At 43.8% G+C, this 13,050-nt stretch overlaps 1 protein-coding gene across 1 annotated transcript in view; it reads left to right on the top strand.

Annotated features, from left to right (window-relative positions):
* Positions 1–7,230: 7,230 nt before the first annotated feature.
* The window catches only part of SYT10 (synaptotagmin 10), a 33,958-nt gene continuing 28,138 nt past the window's right edge, over positions 7,231–13,050 (top strand). Inside the window, exon 1 of the mRNA XM_030960163.1 lies at positions 7,231–7,381. Coding sequence (XP_030816023.1) covers positions 7,231–7,381 — 151 coding nt within the window. The remainder of the gene's footprint in view (positions 7,382–13,050) is intronic.

Raw genomic sequence — 13,050 nt, 5'->3', positions numbered from 1 at the left:
GCTGTCAATCTCCCCAGTGCTCACACACCAGATCAAGAAATTTGTAAATATTGTACTTTGTGATATGATTACTAACTCAAGATGGGTAACCAGACTTCAAGGTGATGTGGAAGACATCAGCATTCTTACCATTTATTTAAGCCATTTGCAAAGCCTCAGTTGTGGGTCCCCACCAGGAAATCTCACCTCCTTGAGGCTGAGGGCAAAAACTTGCAGCACGCTTTTCCTGGTGCGGCAGACTTGTCCATTTTGTCAACCCGTGCAGGAAAAACTGATGTCACAGCCCTGTGTGCTCCTTTCCCATCCCTTCCGGGAAGCTTTGCTCGCTGCCAGCCCCCAGCCCCTCCAAAGACTCCAGTCAGCAGCAACCACACTCTGCTGATGGAAGACCCCACAAACAGCTCTCTGCATGGTACTAATTCATTGTCTTTGGGTATTGTGTCTGACTTATTCCCCTGACTGTAAACAAAAGCAGCGATTCAGGGCTAGGAAGAAATCCCTGTATTGAATGATTATGGAAAATCGGAGCTGTGTTAATTAGAATTACCAGGGATTAGCTCCTTTCTCTCGCTGAAAAACAAATTAAATTACAAATTATTAGAGAATGGAAAAGGTCATTTTAAACCCAACAGAATTTATTTACCATGATCCAGGTGGGAAACTGGCTCTCTGAGAATCACAGCATGAGATATTACTTTATGACTGGGCACATTGCTAAGGTTCCACGACCCAGCCAAAATATTATGCAGCAGGAGTTACAAGTGCAAAAGGCACAGCAGGGGGAATCAGATTAGTTCTCAATTACCTAAGAGGACTGCTCTGGTTGAGGAATGGTAAGGACTACTGTGCTCTTGCTGCCCCTGTCGCTGTGCAAGCAGCAGACCTGGCTTGCAGGACGTGTCAGACACCTGCAGGCAGCTCTGCCTGTCCCCCAGTAAAATGGGGGCAGGAGGAAGGCAGCGGGGTGACGCTCCTCCCCAGATGTGTGAATGGCACCTTCTCACTCCAAAAGTTAGTTTTCTGTGCTTATTTTCCAGCACCTGTTGTGAACAAGGAAAGTTGTTCCTTATTCCATGATCCACTGGTTAAGAGCTGAGAACCGAGCAAAGTCCTGATGCAAATGAGCATAATTTCTATTGTGATTAAATGGCACTGTATCCACTTAAGTCAAAGCTGAATTTGGCCAGTAACATACACCAAGCTCCAAACTAGTGATGACAGAGCTAATTAAGAAATAATGACAGCGGAATAGAACAATGTCACAGGATAAAGGTCTCCTGCTCTCAACAAATGCTGAAATGAGGCTCATTTATCACGAATGAATGTCGAGGCAGAGATTCTATCTTCTAAAAGCATGGAGCTTTACTCTTTCAACAATGCTGAGTAGTAATTATTTGTTTCTTTTATGTGGAACTTAATGATTTATATGGATGAAATAATTTTATTACCTACATGTACATCTCTACAGTGGCTATTGATAGTGTAGGTGAACAGGTGTTTATTCCATAATAGTTGATCTATTTCATTCTAATTATCTTAGGATTTGAATTAAATGTATTGCAGCAGAAGTGTTGCCCTTCAAAGCAAATGTTTTTGCTGTAGCTGCACTACCACAAATTATTTCAGTGAGTTTTGTGCTGTTCCATTAGGACCTAATCACACATTCACTGAATAGTGTTGCTGTGAGAGCAGGATACAACCAAATGGACCACAATACCCTTAATTTATCAGGATTTTTAAATTAAATATTTTTTTAAGCAGAATAAATTTGGAGCTGTTATAGGAGGCACTCAACCATGAAAATCAAGTAGATAGGAACAAAACTGGAACAAAAATTATACTCACCAAACAAACTCCTTGTGTCTGTGTTTAGGTTGATAATAGAGCTTGAAAATCATTAAGGAGCATGCTCACAGCTGTATCACTAGAAGGCACACAGAAATTCATTCGATGCAAAGGAATAGCCCAAATTAATCAGCAAAACCTGGCTGCATTGAACAATTCTAATAGAAAAAAATACCTTATTTCACTAAAGCTTAGGGTTGGCTTGTATTACCAGAGAGTATTTTAAGAAAGTTTGCTTTCAGGAAAAACTTTGAAAAGTATGTTGAGAGAAGAAAAATATTTTTTTCCTATAATTCTATGGGTTCTTCAAACCAACCAACTTTGCAAATCATTATTTCAGTGTGATATCTTGTCCTGAAGCTGAAGAAAACTTGCTAATGCCAGTCACATCCTCATTCTTCAATAAGTGCAACAAAGAGAAAGAAGGGAAGGTAATAGGAAGAAAAATGGCAACAGAGATTGTTAACATGCTATGATTCAATAGAACATGTCCTTTTAAGGCACCATGTCACACATACATGCTCAAACACATTGCTTCTCTGTGACCTTGCTTTTATTCTGCTTCAAAAATTAGGTGAAAATGATAAATGAGAGGCTGTATGGATACAGCCACAGAGAGGAGACAAGGAAGCCCTTCAAGCCCTTCAGCTGAGAAATGGCAGATATACAAGGTTGATTGGACCCAAAAATACTTCATCTAGTTAAAACAAACAAACAAACAAAAAAACTAAAATAAAAAAACCCTATCAGAGGTGGAAACTGTCTTTAATTTGCCCTTCTTACTTCTTCCAACAGTCTGTCCGCTGGACACACCAAGTGAGGACCAAACTATATCCATCTTCCCCATGAGCCAGGATAAGCTCGAGGGATCTGCTGGCTGCTCTGCCATTCCTCCTGCTCAAACAGCCACAAAAAACACCACAGGCCATGCTTAGGGTTTTGCAGTGAAAAAAGGGATTTTATGTAATTAGCTGCTAGTAGCTAAAAAGCAAACAACAACTCACAGTGGATGCAGGGCTCCAAGACACCAAGAATTTGTCAATGCCATGCATCACATAAAAAGCACAATTTGAAATAAAATACAGTAGTAATCACTTTGTCCTCTCTCCCTAACCAATTATTCTGCAGGACTTATAGTAAATCTTCATAAATTGTTCCAAGCTATACACCTTTTAAAAAATGTTTTCACAAAACTGCCAACATTGTTAGCTGCTGGCTCTCAGAAGTGGCTTCATCTGCTTGTGCAGGTCCTGAAGGACTGTCTTCGCTCAGATTTGTAGTCTTAAGTACCAACTGCACCAAATCAAGTGGAAAAAAAATAAACTAACAGTTGCTCAGTATTTCTGAAAATTGAAGAAGCATCTGTTTGGATAAAATATGGGGAGCTCTTTTTATGATTATGAGTTTTATTCACAGTAAATTAGAAGTTGGAAGAAGCAGCTCAGAGAAGGACTCTGTAGTACCACATATTATGAAACTGTGGAAGCAAGAAGAAAAAATTATAATGATAGAAAAAAATTAAAAATTATATATATTTTTTTTATTACTGCTTAAACTAAGGAAGAGTCTCTGCTCATATGTGCTCATGGCAGTCTTCCTTTCTAATTCACAGGTTAGGAACATTCAGCTTTGACTGGCTCCTGGACTGCTGTTATGCCTTTTTTTTTCTTCACTTCTTACTCAAAAGTAGAGGATTAAAAATACGTAGATAGAGTAAAGCAATGTTTAAAGTTTCAGGGTTTATTTTGCTGTTTACAAGGAATTTACGGGGATGTTATTGGGGGAAAAATGTAACTGTGTACAAAAAAATTGTAACTGTAGCAAAGACAAACCGTGTTTGTAACCGATAGTTTCCATCTTTTCTTCTTCTTATAGCTTCTTAAAAGCTGAAAGTTGAAATCTCTTTTCCTCCAGCCCCAATGGTTTGGTGGTTTTTTGGTTTTTTTTTTTTTTTGGCATCCTTATTGGCTTCCAAATCAAGAGACCAAGGCCAAAATTTTTCTCTGTGTTTATACACAGGCTACCTATATTGCCTAATCTTCAAAATCCCCAACACAGTCCTCATTAAAGGATACTTCTCACAAAACGGAGCATTTTGCCCCATTTTTCCTGTCCAGAGCATAGTACCCTTACCTCTGCTTGGACACTTCATGGACAACATGAGGATGTGAATATGTGCAATTAATTTGAAAAAAAGAGGAATTTTCTCCCTTAGTCAAGAGGAAGCTGTCAAGGCAATATGAATCTGGTAATGGCCAGCAGTCAGAACTGCAGGAGTTGGTATGGTCTGGCCTGATGGCACTGCCTGGAACCCATGAGGCAAGAGGTTACTGTGTCCTAAAACACCATGTGAGACCACTCCCACAGGGAAAATTAATGGTCATGGTGGATACCAGGGCACAGGATGCAGCTGCATATTAATTTAAAAATTGCCAGGCTATTGAAAATCAAAGCAGTGGGAGTTGTAGCTCAAAAACAAGCTGTTATGTCCTTCCATATGCAGAAAAAGTTGTTTTCCACCAAAAGAACATATTGGAGAAAAAATGCCATGATTGGTAATCTGAATTTATATTTAAGACTAAAATCCTCAATAGAAAAGCATCTTCTTCATCAATAACTTGACTCCAAAAATAAAAGTTGTTTCTGGAACTGGTTTAGGACATGTTAGTCAGCATATCTCACCAGAAGAATCATTGATCTCCTAGTGAAACTAATCTCATAGTACTTAGAATGAGAAAAACTATTCTATTGATTAATTTCAGTTTATATCCATGCTACTTACTGAAGTACAGGATTTAGATAATTTAGATGCCTTTGACAAAGGTACAGTAATACTAGTTACTGTGGCTGGTGTTTGCTATATGCCTAAAAGCGTTCTTTTAAAATATTTAGGACATCTAGGAGAGATGAGTTGGTTTCCACTTTCGGATACTTACCTGAAAATCTTCAAAAGCAGGGACTTTTTTTTTATTATTTACTGTAGAATGCACCTGTCTGTGCTTTTCTGCACCTTTTCTGCACCTGTATATATCAATAACATCAATAACACCAAGGTGGTGTGATTTTCACTGAAATGAAGTTCTTGTGTGCAAAGGCAAGCAGTAGAGGAATGCACCAAAGTCTCACTGCACAAATAAAAAAGCAGGATAGCAAACTGGTCTATGTGTGGAACTTTACTATAATCAGTGGCAAAGCTGCCATTCACTTCAGAGACAGAAAATTTCATTCATGGGCTGTGTGATACATCCATGGGCACAGTCTCTAGAAAAGTTCAAAAGTGAAGGAGCTTAGGTCTCAGCCTTTAAATGAAGTCCTTGCTGGCATTAATACCAATTTCTGATTAAGACCCTTTCTATGTATATGTGCCTCCTGTTAGCTTTTGCTAGAGTTCTGGGTGAGTCTCAAAGATAAACAGACTGCTTAATTATTAGTTGGTGATGCATGACAGAATTTTGGGAACAGGACTGTAAATGTCACACAGACAGTAAATATGTTCATATTTTGAAGTTTGGATGCAGGCAGCAGTTGCCTTCACTCTAATGAAAATATCTACATACATTTTTATTGCTAGCAAGACTATTTTAATAATTATACAGATTTAGTTCCCTATGAGGGTGAAAGGAGTCTTCAAATAGACCTCCACAGTTCTGTGCCCTGCCTAGCTACAGTCTAAACATTCTAAAATTTGACAGAATATTTTGCAGCATTAACAAAGGGTTTTGACAGTGCCAGTTTCAGGAAAGACATTAAATGGGGAACAATTTCTTTAGTAGCATCTGATATTTCTGAAATAGGTGTTATATCTCTGAAAAAAAAAGCTCTGTGGAACAGATTTTGTGTTGATGTTACAGTTTGTGTACAACTCAGTCTACTACTTCCCTAAGATATTGAAAAGTGCATATTCATGAATTCATCTGTATAAATGCATGCTCCTTCAAACCACCAAAAGGCTGGGGTTTAGAAGTATCTTCTTGTGTTTTTAACAATTATCTATGCTATACAAAGTATAGAATTTCAGAATTAAAACTGGAATAATAATTAATTTTCTTATCCTGTAATTCAGCTATCGAAGGATGGCTTTAAAGTTTTCAACTGTTAACTTGACAGTTTGCTAGAGATATTTGTTTACAGGTAACAGATAAAAAACTCAAAATCTAGAGGGAAAAAACCCCACAGCAGCATAGAAGTTAACTTCTCATGCCTATGAAACCAAGACACCCAAGCAGCAGACTACAAGCAGCGCTGCTAAGCAAACTGCTGGCAGACATCCTTCCATCTATGCCTAGTTAGAATTAAGCACTGCAAGACATATTTATGCAGTTGAACTTGAGGAATTTTCCCACAGAAACATAAACTTGTGTCAGAATTTCAGTAAGTAGATGAACAAGGTAACAGATGAAGTCTTGCTCAGCTCCATAGCCAATAACTGAAACAACCACTAGTGGCATACACTGCGCTGATTTTTAGAAGTATATTCAAACACACGCCGCAGCTGCAACTTTTTTACCTATAAAATAACCCAACTTTACAGAATTTGTAGACGAAACAGACCAGACAATCGTAAGGTTGCTCTAACTTCTTTAGAAGTTAAAGAAATCGACAGAGTCAATGTCGATTGCGGGGAAGCGGAGTGGAGACGGTGATTTTGGTCGATGAAGTTCCTCGACGCCGCTCAGTAGCCCGCAATGAAGATCACCGCGCCGAGGTCACCTCGGAAGAAACGCTGGGGGAAGAACGAGCGGAGCGGTGAGGAACCAGCTCGGCTGGTGAGCGGCCGAGGAGCTGCGCCCGGAGCGCCCCGCTGTCCCCGCGCTGTCCCCCGCGTCCGCCTCCCCGCGTCCCCGGCTCCCGTCCCCGCTCCGCGCGTCCCCGCTGTCCCCGCGCTCTCCCCGCTGTCCCCGCGCTCTCCCCGCGCTGTCCCCGCTGTCCCCCCGCTCTCCCCGCGCTGTCCCTGCTGCCCCGCGGGGCCGGGGGTGCTGCGGCCGGGAGGGGACCACGCTCCGCCCACCGCACCGCACGGAGCGGGGCCGCGGGGCGGGGGAAGGAAAAGTTTCCCGGGGGATGCGAGGGCCCCCCCCGGCCCCCGCGCCGGGCTGCTATTGGCCGAGCCGCCTGCCGGAGCCCGGAGCCACAAAAGGCGTTGCTAAGTGGATGTTTATTTTTTTCCCCCTTTTTTTTTTTTTTTTTTCCTCCCCCTCTTTTTTTTTTTTTTTTTTTTTTTTTTTTTGCCTCCCCCCCGCTCCTTCACTACTTCTTCGGTGCACTCGCGCCGCTCCAGCCGCCGCCGCCGCTCCGCCCCGCTCCGCTCCCCGCGGAGGCAGCGCGGGTCGGGCGCGGAGCCGTCCCGCGCCGGCCATGGCCTAGCGGCGGCGGCCGGGGCGCAAGATGAGTTTCCCGGCGGAGGACGGCGTGGGCAGCCTCTGCCACAAGGCGCTGCAGATCATCTCGGAGCTGTGCCTGGGCGGGCAGGTGGAGCGGGAGAAGTGCGCCGGCATCTTCCCCCTGGAGAGCGCCCGGCAGGGCATCGGCGGCACAGGTACCGGCACCGGCCCCGCCGCCGCCGCGGGGCGGACAGCGAGGCGTGGGCGGCCGGAGAGCGCAACTTTTTCCTTCGCTTTCCCTGCGTGGCGAGGGGGCGGAAGGGGGGGGCAGGCACGCAGCCCGCTTTAAAATCCGCTCCCTCTCACAGCCCGCCGAGGAGCGCTGAGGGGAGCGCCGGGACCAGCGCGGCGGGGCAAACGCGGGGACAGCGGGCGTGGGTGCGGGCGTGGGGCCGGGGAGCACGGACAGGTGCCCAGGGGACAGAAATCGCCGCCGGAGACGGCCCCGTTCCCGCGCAGCTCGCTGGTTCGCCACCCGCAGCTCCGCTTCGGCAAGGTTTTCCCCACGACGGGAGTTTGTCTGTACGGAAAGCCCGGGGCTGCTGCTGCAGGTGTTAGCGGGTAGCGGGATGCGGTCCGTGCTCGGGCGGGCAGAGGGCTGAGGTCCATGCTCTTGTCACGGGTGGGAAGCGGGACACAGGGCTGCGGTCCGTGCACTTGTCACGGGTGGGCAGCGGGGCACAGGGCTGCGGTCCGTGCTCTTGTCACGGGTGGGCAGACGGCTGCGGTCCGTGCTGTTGTCACAGGCGGGCAGAGGTCCATGTTCTTGTCACAGGCGGGAAGGGGGACAGAGAGCTGCGGTCCGTGCTCTTGTCACAGGTGGGCAGCGGTTCCGTGCACCGGGCGCGCCACGCGCGGGCTGCACCCGCTCTTCCTCTCTTGGCCCCTCTCTCGTCCCCGCTGTCCCTCTGCGTTCGGCGTGCGACACTGGGGTCCGGGCAGCAGGCTCGGCGGCGGGCAGGGCGGGCAGCCGGCAGGGATCGGCTGCAGCTCGGCACGTCCCGCCTCGCAGCCTCCACTTTCTGAGTGGGGTTGGAGGGTTTTGCATCCTCTCCGCTCATCGCTGGGGGAGGCCGGAGAGCCGTCTGACAGGCATTGGGAACCTGTGAAGTCAGGGCAGAGCTTCGGACCGGCCCGGGACACTTGCACAGGAAAATTTGGGTAGGGTGGGAGGAGAAAATTTGGGTTAATTTAAACGTTCCAAATTCAGAAAAATTGTCATATTGAAACTAAGATTTTGAGTCCTAATAGTGGTGCCTTTGGTCCCTGATATCTGGATTTTCTGCACCTTTTGGAAGCAACTCCGCACTTTTACGTTATCCTGTGTGGTGCTCTCTGGACACCTTGTTTTCCTCAGCACTTATTTTTAGGACAGGGCTTGAAAGTTGCTCAAAGTTCCGGGCTTAATTTCAGCTAGATGGGATTGATAACCTCTACTGTCTATCCATAAATGCAAATGAACAGCTTGCGTTATGGCCAGCACATGCCAAGTGTAACAGTGCAAATTAAATAAATTAACACTGGGTCATGTAAAGCAGCAGGTTCTCAGCGTGTGCGCCAGCTGCGCTGTCGCTGCCACCTCAGCTGATGGGCTTTTTGTTGCTGCTTTCTTTTCTTTGAATACCCGCAGATTTTACCACAAATTTCGGGTTATTTGTAGTACATCAGATCAAAATCACTGTTGTCTGACCCTGCTCTAGTCATCCCAGCCCAACCCAGCCACTGGGGCAGGGCAGCAAGGTGAGGAGGGGCGAGGGGGCTGCAGGCTTTCCCCCAGCACAGATCCTGAATATTCTCATCATGCTCTGTGTTAGTCTCCATGGTCTGAATGGGAGAAGGTTGAATGAAAACAGCATTACCCTATGGAGCCTGGAAAATTGGGCTCTGCAAAGTCGGTGTATAAACAGGTGGGATATGAAGGACAGAAAACATTCCATGAGGTAAACCAAGATCTGCTGTTTAGAAAATGTGAATCTTCAACACTTGGTTCAATGGTGCATTATGTATAATTAGATGAGCTTCTTTTTAAGCATTTCTTGAAAGTCAGCAATCTTCTTTGATTTCCATTTGTAATACCTTATAGTTGTTGGATTAGGGAAAAAAATAGAGTTAACAGGACCTGGAGCCATTGGCGCCACATCCCAGCTGAATTCCTGAATCTCACTTTTTCCCCCTTAAAAGGAAACCAATATTAGATGATGGGTGTCAACTTTATTGAGATGCACAGTATATTGAGCATTATCTCATTAACAACACTGCTAATGAACATATAGTAATACTCTGTCTCCAAAGGAGGACCAGACACACTGTCATTTCTGATAATTCACAATATTTTAGCATGTAAGCACTTAGGTAGACGAGATATAAACATAACTTGCATCAATTTTATGAGCAGAAATACTCTAAATACAGTTTAAGCTGAGAGAAGTGGTGTCACTGAAAAGTGAGCCATGCCAAATCTCCTCTTCATATGCACATAGAGTTCTTTGTCATCTTTATGAATAAAGCTAATGTTGTCCAGAGCACTGAACAACCACGGATCCTCTTCATGAAAGGTGGAAATGTTAAGTCCATTCTGTTTTCCTTGTTTCAAAAAGATTCCTAAAAATATCACAAAGGTAGAATAGGCAAAAATCACTAATGAGATGTCACTAAAGGAGAGAAGTCTAAATTGTACCAAGCCTGACAGAACTCAAGAAACATTTGGACAATGCTTCCAGGCACATGGTGTGATTCCTGGGGATGGTGCTCTGCAGGGCCAGGAGTTGGACTAGGTGATCCTTGTGGGTCCAAGGATCCTTCCAACTCAGAATATTCTGTGATTCTGTAAATCATGAGGAGCCACATATTTGAAAAGGAAAGAATGGTGCAAGCAACCTTTCAGAAAGTAAAAGATGGCAAAAAGAAAAGCAGACCATTTCTATTTAATACAAGGATAAAAACAGGTTCTGGGAGTTGAAAACACTGTGAAATGCAACTAGAACTGCATTGGTAAGGTTATGTTAGTGAGTGTGGGGATAGCCTTCTGTTCAGCTAGACCATGAAAAGCAGCCAAGCTTCTCAGAGGAATCTGCTTCTTGAGGCAGAAGATGCATCACAGGCTCAAAGCAAAATATAAGAAAATATTGACCCCATGACCCAAGAAGTTTCAGAGGGAAGCAGAGACGCTGGGCAGTGATTGTTTTTTTTTGGTAGTGTGTATGCCTAGATGAGAGAAAGAAGCATAAAAAAGATAAACAAACAAAGAAGAGGAAGCTGGAGATACAGTCAGAAGAAAAAATGGTGAGTATGGCTCTGGGAAGGCAGAGTGTAACAAAATGAAGAAACAAAGCAGAAAGGGGAGATATTCACATTTCCTGCCAATAAGGGAACAGACAGGTTTACATCAAAGAAATGACTGATTATTTAACAGATTTTTCCTCTCAGTGCCAGCACCAACACCTTAGGACTCTCAATTACTGCTCACTACTTGGGTCAAGAAGGGGTAATCATATTCAGTGTAATGAACAATCAATCTACAGAACTCATAGCAAATAATCTTCATGAGATAGAAAATTTAGTAAATTTCTAAGAACTTTAGAGAAGTGAATATAGACATCTACTGTTACATTTTCTGCCACAGTAATGACAAGAACTATTATTTTGCTCATCTGCGGGGAATGCTCAAGTGAAAAGATTAGGAAGATGTTTAGGTTTATAGTACCTCTGTAGGATTAGATGACTGTGAGCTTTCTTCTGAAAGTTATAGCATTTGTGGCAAAATGCACAATTAGACGTGCAGCTGTTTTATTTTTATTTTACACCTCCAGTACATTTGGGCAAAATAATTAAGATGTCAATTATAAGAGTTAAGGTGGAAAATAAATGGGAGCTGGATGTGCAGGATTTCACATAATAAATTTTATCTCTAAACTTATTAAATTATTCCTTTTCTATAACTGTCCCAAACTCATATATGCAGTGTGGTTATACTGGTATCTTGGCTCAGGTTATCTCATTAAAAAAGGACTCCAATTAATTTTTTCAGCTAAGCATCCCTCCTCATTTTCAGTGGAACCAAGCGCATCAAAGGTCCCAGTTGTGAGCATTTCTGAAGATTAAGCCAATTGCACACACCATAATGAGAGGAGTTTGGACATTCTGCTCTAGGGACACATGTTTAAAATTCATTTTATGTCCTCTGCAAATGGTGGGTACTTTGTGCTCTTTGCCTTTTTTTAGGCCTGCTGGTCATGCAAAACTTTACTCTCTCATTATCAGTTCCCATGGGTGACAAATGTTTACTACAGAGCTGGAAACCCAGCTCTGCTATAAACATTGAGGGCAGATTTTAGCCCACTAGATTGGGTAGTGAATATCTTGAGAGTGATGCTCACTCTTGCTCCTTTGTTTGTCAGACAATCGATTTTTGAAAGTTGACCATGCAAAGAGCATCAGCTTCTAGGGGATCATTTGTTATTCATGTAAATATTCTACTGACAGTTATTCTGTTAACATAACAGTTTAACCTACCAAGTTTTTAACCCTACCCCTGACTGACAGTTTGCTATAAAAGTACAGAGGGAGCAAGAAAGCACTGGAGCATCCTGCCCGTGGCCAGTCTGTAGTACAGACTCACTCTTCCACAAAGAGCAATGCCTTGTGCTCTCCTGCTGTAGCTGTCATGTGCCTCCTGTTGGCTGTCAGAAGCTTCTCTGACAGCACTCAGCCTGCTGGGTGGCAGCTGATTTGGTTTACATTTAGTCCTGATTCCTTTGAACACACTGTGTTCACGCACACAATGCATACACATCCACAAGCAGTGTGAGCTGTGCCTGTGCTTGCACTGCCTGGATCTATTTAGGGGAGGGGGAAGAACAGATTTACCCCACAGAGTGCTTGTAAATTCTGCTCAGCTGTGCCAAAGCATGAAGGGGATGAGAAATGGTTTGGACAAATGTGAAATCTACAGTTATCAGGCTGTCATACAAGAAAGGAGCATTTTTCTTTGTGATAAAGTAACTGTTGTGTGAAACAAGTGAGCATTCTGTTACAGAGAAATGAAACTGTGTCTCTGCTACAGGGGAATGTGAGAAAATCAAATAATAAACATTTTAACAGGCAACAGACCGACCAAATTATTTACCATTCAGCTCATCGCCTGGTTAGATCAATGTTGCTATCAGAGAAATAAGGCTTGGTGGGAAAAAAGTGCAGGGTTACTAAAAAGCATAACTTACAAGATCAGTGCTAATAAGCTGTGAAAGCCAGAAATACATCTAATCCAGCAGCATAAAGGCAAAATCAGGGGGGTAAACGTACCACTGAGACCAGACTTATTTACAGCAAATGTGAAGGCAGTCACAGCAATACAGATAGCAGCAGTACACAGAAAAAACTAAGAGGTTTACAAAATAATCTTACTCTACACACACTTCATAATGAAATACAGGAGAAAAATACAGAAAGATTTCTACCATCTGGAGAACAAGTCTGTAAAGATGATGAAGAGACATAGTATTTGCCTGGGTCCTGTCATATGTGTGAGGTGTGTGTTATATAATGCTAGGTGAGAATAAACATAGCCATGACAATTCAAAGATGACACTTGAGTGGCATGAACCTCCTTGCAGCTTGTGGTGTGCTTGTGGTGAGCAGCAGCCCAGAGAGCTCATGGTGTGTTCTGATTGAAAGAGGGTAGTGAGGGCATCTTGCAGACACAAAGAGATCCTCAAAAGTGTGAGAATTGCACAGGACCAAGCATAAGGCTCTAGGGTTTTTTCATTTAATGGAAAACTAAACGGGCAGGTCTGGGTCTAGCAATCCCTCCTGTTGAGATTAAGTG

Source organism: Camarhynchus parvulus, chromosome 1A (genome assembly GCF_901933205.1).
Source record: "Camarhynchus parvulus chromosome 1A, STF_HiC, whole genome shotgun sequence".
Classification (NCBI taxonomy): Eukaryota; Metazoa; Chordata; class Aves; order Passeriformes; family Thraupidae; genus Camarhynchus; species Camarhynchus parvulus.
The sequence above is the reverse complement of the archived record's forward strand: the minus strand, read 5'-3'. Positions and strand labels throughout refer to the sequence as shown.